Here is a 25,618-nt window from a genome sequence, read left to right on the forward strand (position 1 = left end):
GGAGAGGGTTTCTGACAGGTCACTTGTAGGAGAGGGTTTCTGACAGGTCACTTGTAGGAGAGGGTTTCTGACAGGTCACTTGTAGGAGAGGGTTTCTGACAGGTCACTTGTAGGAGAGGGTTTCTGACAGGTCACTTGTAGGAGAGGGTTTCTGACAGGTCACTTGTAGGAGAGGGTTTCTGACAGGTCACTTGTAGGAGAGGGTTTCTGACAGGTCACTTGTAGGAGAGGGTTTCTGACAGGTCACTTGTAGGAGAGGGTTTCTGACAGGTCACTTGTAGGAGAGGGTTTCTGACAGGTCACTTGTAGGAGAGGGTTTCTGACAGGTCACTTGTAGGAGAGGGTTTCTGACAGGTCACTTGTAGGAGAGGGTTTCTGACAGGTCACTTGTAGGAGAGGGTTTCTGACAGGTCACTTGTAGGAGAGGGTTTCTGACAGGTCACTTGTAGGAGAGGGTTTCTGACAGGTCACTTGTAGGAGAGGGTTTCTGACAGGTCACTTGTAGGAGAGGGTTTCTGACAGGTCACTTGTAGGAGAGGGTTTCTGACAGGTCACTTGTAGAAGAGGGTTTCTGACAGGTCACTTGTAGGAGAGGGTTTCTGACAGGTCACTTGTAGGAGAGGGTTTCTGACAGGTCACTTGTAGGAGAGGGTTTCTGACAGGTCACTTGTAGGAGAGGGTTTCTGACAGGTCACTTGTAGGAGAGGGTTTCTGACAGGTCACTTGTAGGAGAGGGTTTCTGACAGGTCACTTGTAGGAGAGGGTTTCTGACCTGGATATATACATCTTCAATAAATCAGGTTTTTTCCCTCTGGGTTTTGATGATTTTCTTATCTTCCCACCTTTTTCAGACCTGAGGAAGAACTTTGAGGAGGAGCCAATGGGGAAGGAAGTCTCGTTGAACCAGGAAGTGTTGTTACGATGTCATCCTCCAGAGGGCGTACCACCAGCTGAGGTGAGAGATGGACTGTTGTTCGATTCTCTACTTTAAATTGTTTTTTGTTTTTTTAATAATCGTGAATTTCAAAGCACTACAAACATAAAGCTACACAGAGAAATGTACAACAAGACCTTAGATCAGTGTCTCTTCAAAGAGTGGTAGAGAGGTCCCTGCCTTCCAATAAGCTTCATCCTCTTCATCAAGGAGTGGTAGAGAGGACCCTGCATTCCAATAAGCTTCATCCTCCTCTTCAAGGAGTGGTAGAGAGGTCCCTGCCTTCCAATAAGCTTCATCCTCTTCATCAAGGAGTGGTAGAGAGGACCCTGCATTCCAATAAGCTTCATCCTCCTCTTCAAGGAGTGGTAGAGAGGTCCCTGCCTTCCAATAAGCTTCATCCTCTTCATCAAGGAGTGGTAGAGAGGACCCTGCATTCCAATAAGCTTCATCCTCCTCTTCAAGGAGTGGTAGAGAGGTCCCTGCCTTCCAATAAGCTTCATCCTCTTCATCAAGGAGTGGTAGAGAGGTCCCTGCCTTCCAATAATTATATCTCTAATTATTATCCCTTATTGATTTCTGATCACTTTTTCATCATAGGGAGGTAGGCAGTATATCACAGTGTTGAGTCTAATCCCTCAGGGCTGGGGCTCTCAGGGCTGGTTCTCAGGGCTGGCTTTCAGGAATGGGGCTCTCAGGGCTGGGTCTCAGGGCTGGGGCTCTCAGGGCTGGGTCTCAGGGCTGGGTCTCAGAGCTGGTTCTCAGGGCTGGTTCTCAGGGCTGGTTCTCAGGGCTGGGTCTCAGGGCTGGTTCTCAGGGCTGGTTCTCGGGGCTGGTTCTCAGGGCTGGCTCTCAGGGCTGGGTCTCAGGGCTGGTTCTCAGGGCTGGGTCTCAGGGCTGGTTCTCAGGGCTGGTTCTCAGGGCTGGGTCTCAGGGCTGGCTTTCAGGACTGGGGCTCTCAGGGCTGGTTCTCAGGGCTGGTTCTCAGGGCTGGGTCTCAGGGCTGGTTCTCAGGGCTGGCTTTCAGGACTGGGGCTCTCAGGGCTGGTTCTCAGGGCTGGGTCTCAGGGCTGGGTCTCAGGGCTGGGTCTCAGGGCTGGTTCTCAGGGCTGGTTCTCAGGGCTGGCTCTCAGGGCTGGTTCTCAGGGCTGCTTCTCAGGGCTGCTTCTCAGGGCTGCTTCTCAGGGCTGGTTCTCAGGGCTGGCTCTCAGGACTGGGGCTCTCAGGACTGGGGCTCTCAGGACTGGGGCTCTCAGGACTGGGGCTCTCAGGCCTTAGTACTTACTGGCAAATCTGCAGGTTCATCCCCAACTACTCAGACAGCACAGGGACTTACTACCTAGAACAGCTAGCTACTCTGAAACAGTATAGGAATACATTGTTACATTGTACCAGCACAAGAAGCTAAGATAGGTAATCACACAGCACAGACCAGTAGAGGAATAGCTAGCTACACTGTCTGTGGGACAACTTAGGGACCACTGTCTGTGGGACAACTTAGGGACCACTGTCTGTGGGACACGTAGGGACCACTGTCTGTGGGACACTTAGTGACCACTGTCTGTGGGACACTTAGTGACCACTGTCTGTGGGACACTTAGGGACCACTGTCTGTGGGACACTTAGTGACCACTGTCTGTGGGACACTTAGGGACCACTGTCTGTGGGACAGCGTATCGACCACTGTCTGTGGGACAAGTTAGGGACCACTGTCCGAGGGACACTTAGGGACCACTGCCTGTGGGACAAGTTAGGGACCACTGTCTGTGGGACACTTGGGGACCACTGCCTGTGGGACACTTAGGGACCTCTGTCTGTGGGACAGCGTATCGACCACTGTCTGTGGGACACTTAGGGACCACTGTCTGTGGGACAGCGTATCGACCACTGTCTGTGGGACAAGTTAGGGACCACTGTCTGTGGGACACTTAGGGACCACTGTCCGTGGGACAACTTAGGGACCACTGTCTGTGGGACAAGTTAGGGACCACTGTCTGTGGGACACTTAGAGACCACTGTCTGTGGGACACTTAGGGACCACTGTCTGTGGGACACTTAGGGACCACTGTCCATGGGACAACTTAGGGACCACAGTCTGTGGGACACTTAGGGACCACTGTCTGTGGGACAGCGTATCGACCACTGTCTGTGGGACAAGGTAGGGACCACTGTCTGTGGGACACTTAGGGACCACAGTCTGTGGGACACTTAGGGACCACTGTCTGTGGGACAGTGTATCGACCACTGTCCGTGGGACAACTTAGGGACCACTGTCTGTGGGACACTTAGGGACCACTGTCCGTGGGACACTTAGGGACCACTGTCTGTGGAACACTTAGGGACCACTGTCCGTGGGACACGTAGGGACCACTGTCTGTGGGACACTTAGGGACCACCTTCCATGGGACACTTATGGACCACTATCTGTGGGACACTTAGGGACCACTGTCTGTGGGACAAGTTAGGGACCACTGTCTGTGGGACAAGTTAGGGACCACTGTCTGTGTGACACTTAGGAACCACTGTCTGTGGGACAAGTTAGGGACCACTGTCTGTGGGACAAGTTAGGGACCACTGTCTGTTGGACACTTAGCGACCACTGTCTGTGGGACACTTAGGGACCACTGTCTGTGGGACATCGTATCGACCACTGTCTGTGGGACACTTAGGGACCACTGTCTGTGGGACAAGTTAGGGACCGCTGTCAGTGGGACACTTAGGGACCACTGTCCGTGGGACACTTAGGGACCACTGTCCGTGGGACACTTAGGGACCACTGTCCGTGGGACACTTAGGGACCACTGTCTGTGGGACAGCGTAGAAACCAGTAGCAGAATAGCCAGAATGGTTTTTGAATATTACAGGGACAGTCAGAGGTGTTCATAAATGGCACCCTATTCCCTACATAGTGCACTGCTCTATTGGCTCTGGTCAAAAGTAGTGCACTGCTTTGGGCCCTGGTCAAAAGTAGGGCGCTATATATGGAATAGTGAGCCATTTCAGACACTGCATGGAGCAACAGCAGAAAAAGCCAGCCACTGTCCAACAGGATATGACATCAAGCTAGCTAGCTAGCCAGAGAACAGTATGGTTGTTAGAGCCACTCCATTAGAGTTCTGGGACTCTAAACAACAACAAGCTAGCTAGCCAGAGAACACTATGGTTGTTAGAGCCACTCCATTAAAGTTCTGGGACTCTAAACAACAACAAGCTAGCTAGCCAGAGAACACTATGGTTGTTAGAGCCACTCCATTAGAGTTCTGGGACTCTAAACAACAACAAGCTAGCTAGCTAGAGAACAGTATGTTTGTTACAGCCACTCAATAGCTAGCCAGAGGACAGGATGTAACAGCAATGTCATTCTGCTCTGCCAGGTTTGTGTAGGAGCAGCTGGGAGCATGTGAGGAAAGCTAGCCCCTGTCCAACAGCAGAGACAGAACATCGGGTCTGTTGGAGACAACAAGGTTCAGGGACCGTCACAGTAGCAATAGGACCGGAGGTGGTCAGGAGGACACAGCACACAGACAGAGAGTAGCAGAGAAACAGACAGAAAAGATCTGACAGGTCACACGGACTGCACAGGAAACCGGTGAGAGACATAGCTACTCTCAGAGGCATTAGACTGGACATAACCTGACAGAGACAGAGCTACTCTCAGAGGCATTAGACTGGACATAACCTGACAGAGACAGAGCTACTCTCAGAGGCATTAGACTGGACATAACCTGACAGAGACATAGCTACTCTCAGAGGGATTAGACTGGACATAACCTGACAGAGACATAGCTACTCTCACAGGGATTAGACTGGACATAACCTGACAGAGACATAGCTACTCTCACAGGGATTAGACTGGACATAACCTGACAGAGACATAGCTACTCTCACAGGGATTAGACTGGACATAACCTGACAGAGACACAGCTACTCTCACAGGGATTAGACTGGACATAACCTGACAGAGACATAGCTACTCTCAGAGGGATTAGACTGGACATAACCTGACAGAGACATAGCTACTCTCACAGGGATTAGACTGGACATAACCTGACAGAGACATAGCTACTCTCACAGGGATTAGACTAGACATAACCTGACAGAGGCATAGCTACTCTCAGAGGGATTAGACTGGACATAACCTGACAGAGACATAGCTACTCTCAGAGGGATTAGACTGGACATAACCTGACAGAGACATAGCTACTCTCACAGGGATTAGACTGGACATAACCTGACAGAGACATAGCTACTCTCACAGGGATAAGACTGGACATAACCTGACAGAGACACAGCTACTCTCACAGGGATTAGACAGAGACATAACCTTACAGACAAAGACACAGCTACATCCGTCTAGACACCACAATGTGGGATTAGACTGGACATTGCTTTACAGAGACACGTGTAGAATTCACAATGTTTATTCACCTCTGAAAGGATTTACTGAATACCTTCTGTGTCTGTGATAATGTCATCTCACCAGCGGGCCCATAGTCCTCGGGGCAGGGGACGGGGACAGGGACGTCCCTCTGTCTGTCCCTGGTTGTGAAAACATGAAAACACACAGTTTGTTTGAAGCTTCCAGGTCTGTTATTTTCAGGTGGAGTGGCAGAGGAACGAGCATGTGATCGACCCGGTAAGCGAGCCCAACTTCTTGGTGACTGCGGACCGTAATCTGATCATCAAACAGGCCAGGCTGGCGGACACGGCCAACTACACCTGCGTGGCCAAGAACATTGTGGCTCGACGCAGGAGCTCCCCCGCCACCGTTCTGGTCTACGGTATGTACACACAGAGTACGCACACACACACATACATGTACACACACACACACACACACACACACACACACACACACACACACACACACACACACACACACACACACACACACACACACACACACACACACACACACACACACACACACACTCACACATACACACTAGGGTAGACAGGGGTCAATGCTTTGTCCAGAGGTTTGGTGACCTACGATTGGGAGCTTCAGAGCAGATCCAAAGAAACAAGAGTTCTGCTGAGAGTTTTGATTATGTTGTGACTGAGTGGCAGGCCTGTATGAACTATTCAATCACACACACACACACACACACACACACACACACACACACACACACACACACACACACACACACACACACACACACACACACACACACACACACACACACACACACACACAGTCTGTGTTTTATATGATGTTAGATAGTTCCCTCTGCCAGCGGAAAACAAAACAGGTACAGAAACCACCTCAAATCTTCCATTATCTTTATAGTAACAACTAGTCTACACAGAGACAGACAGCTGATATAGTAACAACTAGTCTACACAGACACAGACAGCTGATATAGTAACAACTAGTCTACACAGACACAGACAGCTGATGTAGTAACAACTAGTCTATACAGACAGCTGATATAGTAACAACTAGTCTACACAGACGCAGACAGCTGATGTAGTAACAACTAGTCTATACAGACAGCTGATATAGTAACAACTAGTCTATACAGACACAGACAGCTGATGTAGTAACAACTAGTCTATACAGACACAGACAGCTGATATAGTAACAACTAGTCTACACAGACACAGACAGCTGATATAGTAACAACTAGTCTATACAGACACAGACAGCTGATATAGTAACAACTAGTCTACACAGACACAGACAGCTGATATAGTAACAACTAGTCTACACAGATACAGACAGCTGATGTAGTAACAACTAGTCTATACAGACAGCTGATATAGTAACAACTAGTCTACACAGACGCAGACAGCTGATGTAGTAACAACTAGTCTATACAGACAGCTGATATAGTAACAACTAGTCTATACAGACACAGACAGCTGATGTAGTAACAACTAGTCTATACAGACACAGACAGCTGATATAGTAACAACTAGTCTACACAGACACAGACAGCTGATATAGTAACAACTAGTCTATACAGACACAGACAGCTGATATAGTAACAACTAGTCTACACAGACACAGACAGCTGATATAGTAACAACTAGTCTATACAGACACAGAGACAGACAGCTGATATAGTAACAACTAGTCTACACAGACACAGACAGCTGATGTAGTAACAACTAGTCTATACAGACAGCTGATATAGTAACAACTAGTCTATACAGACACAGAGACAGACAGCTGATATAGTAACAACTAGTCTACACAGACACAGATAGCTGATATAGTAACAACTAGTCTATACAGACACAGAGACAGACAGCTGATATAGTAACAACTAGTCTACACAGACACAGACAGCTGATATAGTAACAACTAGTCTATACAGACACAGATAGCTGATATAGTAACAACTAGTCTATACAGACACAGATAGCTGATATAGTAACAACTAGTCTATACAGACACAGACAGCTGATATAGTAACAACTAGTCTATACAGACACAGACACAGACAGCTGATGTAGTAACAACTAGTCTATACAAACAGCTGATATAGTAACAACTAGTCTATACAGACACAGATAGCTGATATAGTAACAACTAGTCTATACAGACACAGACACAGACACAGACAGCTGATATAGTAACAACTAGTCTATACAGACACAGATAGCTGATATAGTAACAACTAGTCTACACAGACACAGACAGCTGATGTAGTAACAACTAGTCTATACAGACAGCTGATATAGTAACAACTAGTCTATACAGACACAGACAGCTGATATAGTAACAACTAGTCTATACAGACACAGACACAGACAGCTGATGTAGTAACAACTAGTCTATACAAACAGCTGATATAGTAACAACTAGTCTATACAGACACAGATAGCTGATATAGTAACAACTAGTCTATACAGACACAGACACAGACACAGACAGCTGATATAGTAACAACTAGTCTATACAGACACAGATAGCTGATATAGTAACAACTAGTCTATACAGACACAGATAGCTGATATAGTAACAACTAGTCTATACAGACACATACACAGACACAGACAGCTGATATAGTAACAACTAGTCTATACAGACACAGACAGCTGATATAGTAACAACTAGTCTATACAGACACAGACAGCTGATATAGTAACAACTAGTCTATACAGACACATACAGCTGATATAGTAACAACTAGTCTATACAGACACAGACAGCTGATATAGTAACAACTAGTCTATACAGACACATACAGCTGATATAGTAACATCTAGTCTATACAGACACATACACAGACACAGACAGCTGATATAGTAACAACTAGTCTATACAGACACAGACAGCTGATATAGTAACAACTAGTCTATACAGACACAGACAGCTGATATAGTAACAACTAGTCTATAGAGACACAGACACAGACACAGACAGCTGATATAGTAACAACTAGTCTATAGAGACACAGACACAGACACAGACAGCTGATATAGTAACAACTAGTCTATAGAGACACAGACACAGACACAGATAGCTGATATAGTAACAACTAGTCTATACAGACACAGACACAGACACAGACAGCTGATATAGTAACAACTAGTCTACACAGACACAGACAGCTGATATAGTAACAACTAGTCTACACAGACACAGACAGCTGATATAGTAACAACTAGTCTATAATTCCTACCATTAATAGTTTGTGTTCAGCCTAGTTTAATTCCTACCATTAATGTTTTCCTCTCTGTTGTCCTCTCAGCCTCTCAGCGTTTGAAAAAGGGGAAAAACAGCTGACTCCTAAAATGATTCTTGATTTTTAGTTATGTTGTTGAGAGATGATTAAAAGGATTAGTCTTTGAATTTCCCTTTTTATTTCAATTTTAAACCTGATTACTAATGTAAGAGTTAAATTGAATAGAGCGCCCGAGACCCATTTAGTTTCTATTGCTTGCTCTTTTACAACGTAAATAAATGAAGCCTTAGACTCCTGCGACCCAGAGAAATGGAGCATGAATTGCAGGTTGCTCGTTTGTGCAATTTGGTTCTTTATTCAAATCATACAAGGCTTGTCGATTGTCACGTTAATCACTGTCATTACCCACAACCCCTAAAATAGTCTACACATCCATTTACTCAGTCTGAGTTCTCAGAGGCCATGGCTCAGACTGAGTGATAATAGTCTGGGATCCTCCCAAATGGCACCCTATTCCTTACATAGTGCACAACTTTTGACCTGAGACCCTTACGGCCACTATATAATGGAATAGTACAGCATTTGGTAGACAGCCTCTGTGTTTGCTTTGGCTGGGTGGTGGGCAGTAGGGAAGGCGATAGGGAGGGATGGTGGTACGGTGAGAGGGTAGGAGGGGAGCCGGGTTGGATACGTGATAACGAGGGGGCAGGCAGTCTGACGTGGTGGAGCCACTCTGTGCTTAGAGGTAATCAGTGGCAGAGTGTCTTGGCAATTTATCACGCCGTGGTGGGCAATCAATTGCAGAGAGAGGACAAGGAAATGATTCAGCCACGGAGGCCCGGGTGGGAGCAGAAGAGCGGCGAGCAGCGAGAGAGAGAGGGAGAGAGGGGAGAAGAGAGAGAGGAGAGAGAGAGAGAGAGAGAGAGAGAGAGAGAGAGAAGAGGGAGAGGAGAGAGAGAGAGAGAGAGAAGAGGGAGAGGAGAGGAGAGAGAGAGAGAGAAGAGGGAGAGGAGAGAGAGAGAGCGAGAGAGAGAGAGAGAGAGAGAGAGAGAGAGAGAGAGAGATGGAGAGGGAGAGGGAGAGGGAGAGAGAGAGAGAGAGGGAGAGACGAGAGAGACGAGGGAGAGAGGTTGCAGGGGGGGAGATAGAGAGAGCGAGAGAGAGAGAGAGAGAGAGAGAGAGGTTGCAGGGGGGGAGATAGAGAGCAGAGAAGCCAATTTCAGAGAGAGTACTAGTCCAAAGGCTTCTGAGTCAACAAATCAGTTAATTTAAGAAGAAAGGAGAAGGAAGACACGTCCCCAGTGGCACCCTATTACATAGTGTACACTACTTTTGACGAGGGCTTATAGGGCTCTGGTCAAACGTAGTGTACTATATAAAGAGTAGGGCGCCATTTGGGAGCAGGAGAGTAAATATAGAAAGTTGATTAGAATTCTGAAGACTTGATTCCATCCAATCAACTCCAATACCCATTATGTATTGAAGTCCGACGACGAGAGACGAACACCCACACAATCAAACACACACGCAGTGTGTTGCCAAGCCAACAACCTCTCCCTCAACGTCAGCGAGACAAACTACAGGAAACGGAGGGCCGAGCACGCCCTTCACGGTACCCAGTGTCCACCTCGTTAAGGATCTGTCATTGTCCACACACACACCAACGCAACAACGACTTATCCCTCTCAGGAGGCTGAAAAGATTTGGCATGGACCCCTCAGATCCTCAGAAAGTCGAGAGCATTATGGCTGGAGGCATCATGACTTGGTATGGCCACTGTTTTGGCAACCGACAGCGAGACGCTACAGAGGATGGTACAGCCCGGTACGTCACCGGGGCTGAGCTCCCTGCCATCCAGGACCTCTATATCAGGCAGTGTCAGAGAAAGGCCCTAAACATTATCAAAGACTCCAGCCACCCAAGTTGTAGACTGTTCTCTCTGATGCCGCAAAGAAAACGGTCTGGAACCAACAGGACCCTGAACAGCTTCTACCCCCAAGCTATAAGACTGCTAAATAGTTAGTTAGGCTGGTGATGTAGTTATTGACTATCTGCATTGACCCTACAATGACCTCATACACAATGACTCAGTACTGGTACCCGGTATATAGCCATGTTATTACCTGGTACTTCCTGTATATAGCCATGTTATTACCTGGTACTTCCTGTATATAGCCATGTTATTACCTGGTACTTCCTGTATATAGCCATGTTATTACCTGGTACCCTGTATATAGCCATGTTATTACCTGGTACCCTGTATATAGCCATGTTATTACCTGGTACTCCCTGTATATAACCATGTTATTACCTGGTACTCCCTGTATATAGCTATGTTATTACCTGGTACTTCCTGTATATAGCCGTGTTATTACCTGGTACTTCCTGTATATAGCCATGTTATTACCTGGTACTTCCTGTATATAGCCATGTTACTCATTGACTCAGTACTGGTACTCTGTGTATATAGTCAGGTTACGCATTGACTCAGTACTGGTACTCTGTGTATATAGTCGGGTTACTCATTGACTCAGTACTGGTACTCTGTGTATATAGTCAGGTTACTCATTGACTCAGTACTGGTACTCTGTGTATATAGTCAGGTTACTCATTGACTTAGTACTGGTAATCTGTGTATATAGTCAGGTTACTCATTGACTCAGTACTGGTACTCTGTGTATATAGTCAGGTTACTCATTGACTCAGTACTGGTACTCTGTGTATATAGTCAGGTTACTCATTGACTCAGTACTGGTACCCTGTGTATATAGTCAGGTTACTCATTGACTCAGTACTGGTACTCTGTGTATATAGTCAGGTTACTCATTGACTCAGTACTGGTACTCTGTGTATTAAGTCAGATTACTCAATGACTCAGTACTGGTACTCTGTGTATATAGTCAGGTTACTCATTGACTCAGTACTGGTACCTCTTTGTATATAGCCAGGTTACTCATTGACTCAGTACTGGTACTCTGTGTATATAGTCAGGTTACTCATTGACTCAGTACTGGTACTCTGTGTATATAGTCAGGTTACTCATTGACTCAGTACTGGTACTCTGTGTATATAGTCAGGTTACTCATTGACTCAGTACTGGTACTCTGTGTATATAGTCAGGTTACTCATTGACTTAGTACTGGTACTCTGTGTATATAGTCAGGTTAGTCATTGACTCAGTACTGGTACTCTGTGTATATAGTCAAGTTACTCATTGACTCAGTACTGGTACTCTGTGTATATAGTCAGGTTACTCATTGACTCAGTACTGGTACTCTGTGTATATAGTCAGGTTACTCATTGACTCAGTACTGGTACTCTGTGTATATAGTCAGGTTACTCATTGACTCAGTACTGGTACTCTGTGTATATAGTCAGGTTACTCATTGACTCAGTACTGGTACTCTGTGTATATAGTCAGGTTACTCATTGACTCAGTACTGGTACTCTGTGTATATAGTCAGGTTACTCATTGACTCAGTACTGGTACTCTGTGTATATAGTCAGGTTAGTCATTGACTCAGTACTGGTACTCTGTGTATATAGTCAGGTTACTGATTGACTCAGTACTAGTACTCTGTGTATATAGTCAGGTTATTCATTGACTCAGTACTGGTAGTCTGTGTATATAGTCAGGTTACTCAATGACTCAGTACTAGTACACTGTGTATATAGTCAGGTTACTCATTGACTCAGTACAGGTACTCTGTGTATATAGTCAGGTTACTCATTGACTCAGTACTAGTACTCTGTGTATATAGTCAGGTTACTCATTGCCTCAGTACTGGTACTCTGTGTATATAGTCAGGTTACTCATTGACTCAGTACTGGTACTCTGTGTATATAGTCAGGTTACTCATTGACTCAGTACTGGTAATCTGTGTATATAGTCAGGTTACTCATTGACTCAGTACTGGTACTCTGTGTATATAGTCAGGTTACTCATTGACTCAGTACTGGTACTCTGTGTATATAGTCAGGTTACTCATTGACTCAGTACTGGTACTCTGTGTATATAGTCAGGTTACTCATTGACTTAGTACTGGTACTATGTGTATTTAGTCAGGTTAGTCATTGACTCAGTACTGGTACTCTGTGTATATAGTCAGGTTACTCATTGACTCAGTACTGGTACTCTGTGTATATAGTCAGGTTACTCATTGACTCAGTACTGGTACTCTGTGTATATAGTCAGGTTACTCATTGACTCAGTGCTGGTACTCTGTGTATATAGTCAGGTTACTCATTGACTCAGTGCTGGTACTCTGTGTATATAGTCAGGTTACTCATTGACTCAGTACTGGTACTCTGTGTATATAGTCAGGTTACTCATTGACTCAGTACTGGTACTCTGTGTATATAGTCAGGTTACTCATTGACTCAGTACTGGTACTCTGTGTATATAGTCAGGTTACTCATTGACTCAGTACTGGTACTCTGTGTATATAGTCAGGTTACTCATTGACTCAGTACTGGTACTCTGTGTATATAGTCAGGTTAGTCATTGGCTCAGTACTAGTACTCTGTGTATATAGTCAGGTTACTCATTGACTCAGTACTGGTAGTCTGTGTATATAGTCAGGTTACTCATTGACTCAGTACTAGTACTCTGTGTATATAGTCAGGTTACTCATTGACTCAGTACTGGTACTCTGTGTATATAGTCAGGTTACTCATTGACTCAGTACTGGTACTCTGTGTATATAGTCAGGTTACTCATTGACTCAGTACTGGTACTCTGTGTATATAGTCAGGTTACTCATTGACTCAGTACTGGTACTCTGTGTATATAGTCAGGTTAGTCATTGACTCAGTACTGGTACTCTGTGTATATATTCAGGTTACTCATTGACTCAGTACTGGTACCCTGTGTATATAGTCAGGTTACTCATTGACTCAGTACTGGTACTCTGTGTATATAGTCAGGTTAGTCATTGACTCAGTACTGGTACTCTGTGTATATAGTCAGGTTAGTCATTGACTCAGTACTGGTACTCTGTGTATATAGTCAGGTTAGTCATTGACTCAGTACTGGTACTCTGTGTATATAGTCAGGTTACTCATTGACTCAGTACTGGTACTCTGTGTATATAGTCAGGTTAGTCATTGACTCAGTACTGGTACTCTGTGTATATAGTCAGGTTAGTCATTGACTCAGTACTGGTACTCTGTGTATATAGTCAGGTTAGTCATTGACTCAGTACTGGTACTCTGTATATATAGTCAGGTTAGTCATTGACTCAGTACTGGTACTCTGTGTATATAGTCAGGTTAGTCATTGACTCAGTACTGGTACTCTGTGTATATAGTCAGTTTACTCATTGACTCAGTACTGGTACTCTGTGTATATAGTCAGGTTAGTCATTGACTCAGTACTGGTACTCTGTGTATATAGTCAGGTTACTCATTGACTCAGTACTGGTACTCTGTGTATATAGTCAGGTTAGTCATTGACTCAGTACCGGTACTCTGTGTATGTAGTCAGCTTACTCATTGAATCAGTATTGGTACTCTGTGTATATAGTCAGGTTACTCATTGACTCAGTACTGGTACTCTGTGTATATAGTCAGGTTAGTCATTGACTCAGTACTGGTACTCTGTGTATATAGTCAGGTTACTCATTGACTCAGTACTGGTACTCTGTGTATATAGTCAGGTTACTCATTGACTCATTCCCTGTACCATGTGTATATAGTCAGGTTACTCATTGACTCAGTACTGGTACTCTGTGTATATAGTCAGGTTACTCATTGACTCAGTACTGGTACTCTGTGTATATAGTCAGGTTACTCATTGACTCAGTACTGGTATTCTGTGTATATAGTCAGGTTAGTCATTGACTCTGTACTAGTACTCTGTGTATATAGTCAGGTTACTCATTGACTCAGTACTGGTACTCTGTGTATATAGTCAGGTTACTCATTGACTCAGTACTGGTACTCTGTGTATATAGTCAGGTTACTCATTGACTCAGTACTGGTACTCTGTGTATATAGTCAGGTTAGTCATTGACTCAGTACTAGTACTCTGTGTATATAGTCAGGTTACTCATTGACTCAGTACTGGTACTCTGTGTATATAGTCAGGTTACTCATTGACTCAGTACTGGTACTCTGTGTATATAGTCAGGTTACTCATTGACTCAGTACTGGTACTCTGTGTATATAGTCAGGTTACTCATTGGCTCAGTACTGGTACTCTGTGTATATAGTCAGGTTACTCATTGACTCAGTACTGGTACTCTGTGTATATAGTCATGTTACTCATTGACTCAGTACCGGTACCCTGTGTATATAGTCAGGTTACTCATTGACTCAGTACTGGTACTCTGTGTATATAGTCAGGTTAGTCATTGACTCAGTACTGGTACTCTGTGTATATAGTCAGGTTAGTCATTGACTCAGTACTGGTACTCTGTATATATAGTCAGGTTAGTCATTGACTCAGTACTGGTACTCTGTGTATATAGTCAGGTTAGTCATTGACTCAGTACTGGTACTCTGTGTATATAGTCAGTTTACTCATTGACTCAGTACTGGTACTCTGTGTATATAGTCAGGTTAGTCATTGACTCAGTACTGGTACTCTGTGTATATAGTCAGGTTACTCATTGACTCAGTACTGGTACTCTGTGTATATAGTCAGGTTAGTCATTGACTCAGTACTGGTACTCTGTGTATGTAGTCAGGTTACTCATTGACTCAGTACTGGTACTCTGTGTATATAGTCAGGTTACTCATTGACTCAGTACTGGTACTCTGTGTATATAGTCAGGTTAGTCATTGACTCAGTACTGGTACTCTGTGTATATAGTCAGGTTACTCATTGACTCAGTACTGGTACTCTGTGTATATAGTCAGGTTACTCATTGACTCATTCCCTGTACCATGTGTATATAGTCAGGTTACTCATTGACTCAGTACTGGTACTCTGTGTATATAGTCAGGTTACTCATTGACTCAGTACTGGTACTCTGTGTATATAGTCAGGTTACTCATTGACTCAGTACTGGTATTCTGTGTATATAGTCAGGTTAGTCATTGACTCTGTACTAGTACTCTGTGTATATAGTCAGGTTACTCATTGACTCAGTACTGGTACTCTGTGTATATAGTCAGGTTACTCATTGACTCAGTACTGGTACTCTGTGTATATAGTCAGGTTACTCATTGACTCAGTACTGGTACTCTGTGTATATAGTCAGGTTAGTCATTGACTCAGTACTAGTACTCTGTGTATATAGTCAGGTTACTCATTGACTCAGTACTGGTACTCTGTGTATATAGTCAGGTTACTCATTGACTCAGTACTGGTACTCTGTGTATATAGTCAGGTTACTCATTGACTCAGTACTGGTACTCTGTGTATATAGTCAGGTTACTCATTGGCTCAGTACTGGTACTCTGTGTATATAGTCAGGTTACTCATTGACTCAGTACTGGTACTCTGTGTATATAGTCATGTTACTCATTGACTCAGTACCGGTACCCTGTGTATATAGTCAGGTTACTCATTGACTCAGTACTGGTACTCTGTGTATATAGTCAGGTTACTCATTGGCTCATTACTGGTACTCTGTGTATATAGTCATGTTACTCATTGACTCAGTACCGGTACCCTGTGTATGTAGTCAGGTTACTCATTGACTCAGTACTGGTACTCTGTGTATATAGTCAGGTTACTCATTGACTCAGTACTAGTACTCTGTGTATATAGTCAGGTTACTCATTGACTCAGTACTGGTATCTGTATATAGTCAGGTTACTCATTGACTCAGTACTGGTACTCTGTGTATATAGTCAGGTTAGTCATTGACTCAGTACTGGTACTCTGTGTATATAGTCAGGTTACTCATTGACTCAGTACTGGTACCCTGTGTATATAGTCAGGTTACTCATTGACTCAGTACTGGTACTCTGTGTATATAGTCAGGTTAGTCATTGACTCAGTACTGGTACTCTGTGTATATAGTCAGGTTAGTCATTGACTCAGTACTGGTACTCTGTGTATATAGTCAGGTTAGTCATTGACTCAGTACTGGTACTCTGTGTATATAGTCAGGTTACTCATTGACTCAGCACTGGTACTCTGTGTATATAGTCAGGTTAGTCATTGACTCAGTACTGGTACTCTGTGTATATAGTCAGGTTAGTCATTGACTCAGTACTGGTACTCTGTGTATATAGTCAGGTTAGTCATTGACTCAGTACTGGTACTCTGTGTATATAGTCAGGTTAGTCATTGACTCAGTACTGGTACTCTGTGTATATAGTCAGTTTATTTATTGACTCAGTACTGGTACTCTGTGTATATAGTCAGGTTACTCATTGACTCAGTACTGGTACTCTGTGTATATAGTCAGGTTACTCATTGACTCAGTACTGGTACTCTGTGTATATAGTCAGGTTAGTCATTGACTCAGTACTGGTACTCTGTGTATATAGTCAGGTTACTCATTGACTCAGTACTGGTACCCTGTGTATATAGTCAGGTTACTCATTGACTCAGTACTGGTACTCTGTGTATATAGTCAGGTTAGTCATTGACTCAGTACTGGTACTCTGTGTATATAGTCAGGTTAGTCATTGACTCAGTACTGGTACTCTGTGTATATAGTCAGGTTACTCATTGGCTCATTACTGGTACTCTGTGTATATAGTCATGTTACTCATTGACTCAGTACCGGTACCCTGTGTATGTAGTCAGGTTACTCATTGACTCAGTACTGGTACTCTGTGTATATAGTCAGGTTAGTCATTGACTCAGTACTGGTACTCTGTGTATATAGTCAGGTTAGTCATTGACTCAGTACTGGTACTCTGTGTATATAGTCAGGTTACTCATTGACTCAGTACTGGTACTCTGTGTATATAGTCAGGTTAGTCATTGACTCAGTACTGGTACTCTGTGTATTTAGTCAGGTTACTCATTGACTCAGTACTGGTACTCTGTGTATATAGTCAGGTTAGTCATTGACTCAGTACTGGTACTCTGTGTATATAGTCAGGTTAGTCATTGACTCAGTACTGGTACTCTGTGTATATAGCCAGGTTAGTCATTGACGCAGTACTGGTACTCTGTGTATATAGTCAGGTTAGTCATTGACTCAGTACTGGTACTCTGTGTATATAGTCAGGTTAGTCATTGACTCAGTACTGGTACTCTGTGTATATAGTCAGGTTACTCATTGACTCAGTACTGGTACTCTGTGTATATAGTCAGGTTACTAATTGACTCAGTACTGGTACTCTGTGTATATAGTCAGGTTACTCATTGACTCAGTACTGGTACTCTGTGTATATAGTCAGGTTAGTCATTGACTCAGTACTGGTACTCTGTGTATATAGTCAGGTTACTCATTGACTCAGTACTGGTACTCTGTGTATATAGTCAGGTTACTAATTGACTCAGTACTGGTACTCTGTGTATATAGTCAGGTTACTCATTGACTCAGTACTGGTACTCTGTGTATATAGTCAGGTTAGTCATTGACTCAGTACTGGTACTCTGTGTATATAGTCAGGTTACTCATTGACTCAGTACCAGTACCCTGTGTATATAGTCAGGTTACTCATTGACTCAGTACTGGTACCCTGTGTATATAGTCAGGTTACTCATTGACTCAGTACTGGTACTCTGTGTATATAGTCAGGTTACTCATTGACTCAGTACTGGTATCTGTGTATATAGTCAGGTTACTCATTGACTCAGTACTGGTACTCTGTGTATATAGTCAGGTTAGTCATTGACTCAGTACTGGTACTCTGTGTATATAGTCAGGTTACTCATTGACTCAGTACTGGTACCCTGTGTATATAGTCAGGTTACTCATTGACTCAGTACTGGTACTCTGTGTATATAGTCAGGTTAGTCATTGACTCAGTACTGGTACTCTGTGTATATAGTCAGGTTAGTCATTGACTCAGTACTGGTACTCTGTGTATATAGTCAGGTTACTCATTGACTCAGTACTGGTACTCTGTGTATATAGTCAGGTTAGTCATTGACTCAGTACTGGTACTCTGTGTATTTAGTCAGGTTACTCATTGACTCAGTACTGGTACTCTGTGTATATAGTCATGTTAGTCATTGACTCAGTACTGGTACTCTGTGTATATAGTCAGGTTAGTCATTGACTCAGTACTGGTACTCTGTGTATATAGCCAGGTTAGTCATTGACTCAGTACTGGTACTCTGTGTATATAGTCAGGTTACTCATTGACTCAGTACTGGTACTCTGTGTACATAGTCAGGTTAGTCATTGACTCAGTACTGGTACTCTGTGTATATAGTCAGGTTAGTCATTGACTAAGTACTGGTACTCTGTGTATATAGTCAGGTTACTCATTGACTCAGTACTGGTACTCTGTGTACATAGTCAGGTTAGTCATTGACTCAGTACTGGTACTCTGTGTATATAGTCAGGTTAGTCATTGACTAAGTACTGGTACTCTGTGTATATAGTCAGGTTAGTCATTGACTCAGTACTGGTACTCTGTGTATATAGTCAGGTTAGTCATTGACTCAGTACTGGTACTCTGTGTATATAGTCAGGTTAGTCATTGACTAAGTACTGGTACTCTGTGTATATAGTCAGGTTAGTCATTGACTCAGTACTGGTACTCTGTGTATATAGTCAGGTTAGTCATTGACTCAGTACTGGTACTCTGTGTATATAGTCAGGTTACTCATTGACTCAGTACTGGTACTCTGTGTATATAGTCAGGTTAGTCATTGACTCAGTACTGGTACTCTGTGTATATAGTCAGGTTAGTCATTGACTCAGTACTGGTACTCTGTGTATATAGTCAGGTTAGTCATTGACTCAGTACTGGTACTCTGTGTATATAGTCAGGTTAGTCATTGACTCAGTACTGGTACTCTGTGTATATAGTCAGGTTAGTCATTGACTCAGTACTGGTACTCTGTGTATATAGTCAGGTTAGTCATTGACTCAGTACTGGTACTCTGTGTATATAGTCAGGTTACTCATTGTGTATTTATTATCACTTATCATTACGTGTTTTACTTTTCTATTATTTCTCTATTATCTCTGCGTTGTTGGTAAGGGCCGTCAGTAAGCATTTCACTGTTAGTCTACAGCTGTTGTTCATGAAGCGTTTGACAAATACAATTTGATTTGATTTGGCTTGATTTGACACACAGGAACGCACTAGTTGATACTAGCCGTCACATAAACACACACACATACACACACACACACTGTATAGTTTGAAATTAGTCTAGATGAATTCAGACCAGGAATATTTGTTGTTGTTGTTGTTGCAATAGCAGAGATGGTGTCAGTCTCAGTCAGATCAGAAGAACAACAGCCCTGTATTTAATGTCTTTTAAGTGTGAAAAGTGATGGTAAATTACATGGTGATGTAGCCTACATTCAGACCACTTCACATCCATCAACCACATGGAGCCTGTTATGCCAAGACAAAGAGACCAAAAACACTTTAATCTTAACACTAGTCTCACTGCTCAGTCCTTATATGTGGCTTTAATCTACACTAGTCTCACTGCTCAGTCCTTATATGTGGCTTTAATCTACACTAGTCTCACTGCTCAGTCCTTATATATGGCTTTAATCTACACTAGTCTCACTGCTCCTTAAATGTGGCTTTAATCTACACTAGTCTCACTGCTCAGTCCTTATATGTGGCTTTAATCTACACTAGTCTCACTGCTCAGTCCTTATATGTGGCTTTAATCTACACTAGTCTCACTGCTCAGTCCTTATATGTGGCTTTAATCTACACTAGTCTCACTGCTCATTCCTTATATGTGGCTTTAATCTACACTAGTCTCACTGCTCCTTATATGTGGCTTTAATCTACACTAGTCTCACTGCTCAGTCCTTATATGTGGCTTTAATCTACACTAGTCTCACTGCTCAGTCCTTATATGTGGCTTTAATCTACACTAGTCTCACTGCTCCTTAAATGTGGCTTTAATCTACACTAGTCTCACTGCTCAGTCCTTATATGTGGCTTTAATCTACACTAGTCTCACTGCTCAGTCATTATATGTGGCTTTAATCTACACTAGTCTCACTGCTCAGTCCTTATATGTGGCTTTAATCTACACTAGTCTTACTGCTCAGGCCATATATATCTTAACACGTTTAGTATGAAGTTTAGTATGAAGTTTAGTTTAGTAAGAAGTTTAGTATGACGTTTAGTTTAGTAAGAAGTTTAGTTTAGTAAGAAGTTTAGTTTAGTAAGAAGTTTAGTAAGAAGTTTAGTTTAGTAAGAAGTTTAGTTTAGTAAGAAGATTAGTAAGAAGTTTAGTTTAGTAAGAAGTTTAGTTTAGTAAGAAGTTTAGTTTAGTAAGAAGTTTAGTTTAGTAAGAAGTTTAGTATGACGTTTAGTTTAGTATGAAGTTTAGTTCAGTATTACGTTTAGTTTAGTATGAAGTTTAGTTTAGTATGACGTTTAGTTTAGTAAGAAGTTTAGTTTAGTAAGAAGTTTAGTTTAGTAAGAAGTTTAGTAAGAAGTTTAGTTTAGTAAGAAGTTTAGTTTAGTATGACGTTTAGTTTAGTAAGAAGTTTAGTTTAGTTAGAAGTTTAGTTTAGTATGAAGTTTAGTTTAGTAAGAAGTTTAGTTTAGTTAGAAGTTTAGTTTAGTAAGAATTTCAGTTTAGTTAGAAGTTTAGTTTAGTGTGAAGTTTAATTTAGTAAGAAGTTTGGGAACAGGCCCAATTCCCCGTCATTTGTGTGAAGAAAAGACGGAGGAAAAGAGGGCGCTGATCGGGTTGCCTTCTGAGAATCCGTAGGCGAGTGAGTAAACTCCCGCTGCCATCCGTTCTTCTTGCTAACATGCAATCATTGGAAAATAAAATTGATGACCTACAATTACGACAGGACATTAACACCTGTAATATCTTATGGTTCAACGGGTCGTGGCTGAACGACGACACAAATAATATGGAGCTGAAGGTATTTTCACCGGCACAACAGAGAAGATACGTCTGGTAAGACGAAGGGTGGGGGTGTGTGTCTTTTTGTCAATAAGAGCTGGTGCCCAATGTCTAATTGACAGGGTTTTCGCTGCTGGTTATTCGAGTCAAGTGCAGGAGAGCAGAGGTGATCAGGTGACTTTATTACCCAAGAACAACAAACAGACGGGCGTAAACAGCTACAACTCAAGCCAACCGGCAAAAGTGACAAGCGCAAAACTCCGTCAATAATAATAACAATAAGGTTCACCAATAATTCCCCAAATAGGGTACAGTGCCCAGGGTGAAAAACCAGACTGGCGCGATGCAACAAACACAAAACACAACAATTCCACACAAAGACATGGGGGGAACAGAGGAATATGCAGTGTGATTAGGGAATGAAAACCAGGTGTGCGGGGGAACAAGACAAAACAAATGGAACAATGAAAAATGGAGCGGCGATGGCTAGAAGACCGGTGACGTCGACCGCCGAACGCACCCCGAACAAGGAAGGGAGTCGTGACACAAATATTACAGAAGTCTCAAGGTATTGCTCGCCTGAGGTCGAGTACCTTATGATAAGCTGTAGACCACACTATCTACCAAGAAAGTTGTCATGTTCTTATTATTATTCATAGCCTTCTGTTTGCCACCTCAGACCGATGCTGGAACTAAGAGCGCACTCAACGAACCATTTAGACCATAAGCAAACACTCAACGAACCATATAAGGCCATAAGCAAACACTCAACGAACCATATAAGGCCATAAGCAAACACTCACCGAACCATATAAGGCCATAATCAAACACTCAACGAACCATATAAGGCCATAAGCAAACACTCAACGAACCATATAAGGCCATAAGCAAACACTCAACGAACCATATAAGGCCATAAGCAAACACTCAACGAACCATATAAGGCCATAAGCAAACACTCAACAAACCATATAAGGCCATAAGCAAACACTCAACAAGCCATTTAAGGCCATAAGCAAACACTCAACGGACCATATAAGGCCATAAGCAAACACTCAACAAGCCATTTAAGGCCATAAGCAAACACTCAACGAACCATATAAGGCCATAAGCAAACACTCAACAAGCCATTTAAGGCCATAAGCAAACACTCAACGAACCATATAAGGCCATAAGCAAACAAGAAAATGCTCATCCAGAAGTGGCGCTCCTAGTGGCCGGAGACTTTAATGCAGGAAAACTTAAATCAGTTTTTACCAGCATGTCAATTGTGTAACCAGAGGGAAAAAAACACTGAACCACCTGTACACAGAGAGGCATACAAAGCTCTCCCCCACCCTCCATTTGGCAAATCTGACCATAATTCTATGCTCCTGATTCCTGCTTACAAACAAAAACTAAAGCAGGTAGTACCAGTGTACTCGCTCAATACGGAAGTGGTCAGATGACTCGGATGCCACGCTAGATAACTGTTATGCTAGCACAAGCTGGAATATGTTGAGGGATTCATCCAATGGCATTGAGGAGTATACCAACTCAGTCATCGCCTTCATCAATAAGTGCTTCGACGGAGTCATCCCCACAGTGACCGTACGTACATATCCCAACCAGAAGCCATGGATTACAGGCAACATCCGCATCGAGCTAAAGGTTAGAGCTGCCGCTTTCAAGGAGCGGGACTCTAACCCGGACGCTTATAATAAGGCCCACTATGCCCTCAGACAAACCATCAAACAAGCAAAGCATCAATTCAGGATTAAGATTGAATCCTACTACACCGGCTCTGACGCTCGTCAGATGTGGCAGGGCTTGAAAACAATTACGGACTAGAAAGGGAAACCCAGACGCGAGCTGCCCAGTGACGCGAGCCTACCAGACGAGCTAAATGCCTTTAATGCTAACTTCGAGGCAAGCAACCTTCACAAAGCCACGGGGCCAGGCGGATTACCAGAACGTGTATGCAGAGCATGCACGGACCAACTGGCAAGTGTCTTCACTGACATTTTCAACCTCTCCCTGACCGAGTCTGTAATACCTACATGTTTCAAGCAGACCACCATAGTTCCTGTGCCCAAGGAAGCTAAGGTAACCTGCCTAAATGATTACCGCCCGTAGCACCCACATCTGTAGCCATGAGGTGCTTTGAAAGGCAGGTCATGGCTCACATCAACAGCATCCTCCAGGACACCCCAGACCCACTCCAATTTGCATACCGGCCCAACAGATCCACAGATGAGACAATCTCAATCGCACTCCACACTGCCCTTTATCAACTGGACAAAAGGAACAACTATGTGAGAATGTTGTTCATTGACTACATCTTAGCGTTCAACACCATAGTGCCCACGATGCTCATCACTAAGCTAAGGACCCTGGGACCAAACCTCTGCAACTGGATCCTGGAGTTCCTGATGGGCCGTCCCCAGGTGGTAAGGGTAGGCAACAACACGTCTGCCAAGCTGGTCCTCAACACTGGTGTCCTTCAGGGGTGTGTACTTTGTCCCCTCCTGTACTCCCTGTTCACTCACGACTGCGTGGCCGAAAACGACTCCAACACCATTATTAAGTCTGCTGACGACACAACAGCGGTAGGCCTGATCACCGACAACAATGAGAGACTATAAAGTGGTCAGAGAACTGGCCGTGTGGTGCCAGGACAACAACCTCTCTCTCAATGTGAGCAAGACAAAGGAGCTGATCGTTGACTACAGAAAAAGGCTGGCCTCATTAACATTGACAGGGCGTCCACATGGTGTCCACATCACTAACAATCTATCATGGTCCAAACACACCAAGACAGTCGTGAATAGGGCACGACAAAACCTTTTTCCCCTTAGAGAAAGAAAAGATTTGGCATGGGTCCCCAGATCCTCAAAAAGTTCTACAGCTGCACCATCTAGAGGATCCAGACCGGTTTCATCACCACCTGGTATGGTAACTGCTCGGCATCTGACCGTAAGGCGTCACAGAGTTTAGTGCGTACGGCCCAGTACATCACTGGGGCCAAGCTTCCTGCAATCCACATCCTATATAATAGGCAGTGTCAGAGGAAAGCCCATAAAATTGTCATAGACTCCAGCCACCCTAATCATAGACTGTTATCACTGCTAACGCACAGCAAGCAGTACCGGAGTGCCAAGTCTAGGACCAAGAGGCTTCTAAACAGCTTCTACCCCTCAAGCCATAAGACTGCTGAACATCTAATCAAATGGCCTCCAGACTATTTACACTGACACCCCCCCCCCCATTTGTTTGTACACTGCTGCTACTCGCTGTTTATTATCTATGCATAGACACTTCACCCCTACCTACAAATTACCTCACCTAACAAGTACCCCCCCACACACTGACTCGGTACCGGTAACCCCTGTATATAGCCTCCACACTGACTCGGTACCGGTAACCCCTGTATATAGCCTCCACATTGACTCTGTACCGGTAACCCCTGTATATAGCCTCCACACTGACTCGGTACCGGTAACCCCTGTATATAGCCTCCATATTGACTCTGTACTGTAACACCCTGTATAAAGCCTCCACATTGACTCTGTACCGTAATACCCTGTATAAAGCCTTGTTATTGTTATGTTATTGTGTTGCTTATTATTATTTTTTACTTTAGTTTATTTGGTAAATATTTTCTTAACTCTTCTTGAACTGCATGGTTGATTAAGGGCTTGTCAGTAAACGTTTCACCCTAAGGTCTACACTTGTTTTATTCGGCTCGTGATAAATAAAGTCCTTTGATTTGACATAGTATGCAGTTTAAGTATTTAGTACGCTAGTATGGATATTTGGACACGGCCAGTATCTAGTTTGAGAAAGAGAATGATAGTTACCATAGTTACATATTCACAGCTAGTGTACATACCGCAGCACAGGAGCAGGTGTGTTTATGTCTTTCTGCAGTTTTTTCTTGAACATGGAACCAAGGTCAAGAGCAGCAGGGTGTCACGTTCTTTCTTATTCCCGTCAACATTAGGGAAGTGTCACGTTCTTTCCTGTCCCCCACGGTGGTCACTTTGTTCGCAGCTCAAGGAAAAGGGTAGCCTGCCCGCTGGTGCACCTGTCATCGACTCTAGTCAGGATGTACATTGGCTACATCCCAACTGGCAA

General features: G+C 43.5%; 1 protein-coding gene across 1 annotated transcript in view; it reads left to right on the forward strand.

Moving 5' to 3' along the window:
* The window catches only part of LOC139391058 (netrin receptor UNC5A-like), a 491,035-nt gene that overhangs the window by 255,000 nt on the left and 210,417 nt on the right, over positions 1–25,618 (forward strand). Inside the window, exons 4-5 of the mRNA XM_071138544.1 lie at positions 852–955; positions 5,535–5,715. Of these exons, the coding sequence (XP_070994645.1) occupies positions 852–955; positions 5,535–5,715 (285 nt within the window). The remainder of the gene's footprint in view (positions 1–851; positions 956–5,534; positions 5,716–25,618) is intronic.

The sequence above is a fragment of the Oncorhynchus clarkii genome, chromosome 31 (genome assembly GCF_045791955.1).
Source record: "Oncorhynchus clarkii lewisi isolate Uvic-CL-2024 chromosome 31, UVic_Ocla_1.0, whole genome shotgun sequence".
NCBI lineage: Eukaryota > Metazoa > Chordata > Actinopteri > Salmoniformes > Salmonidae > Oncorhynchus > Oncorhynchus clarkii.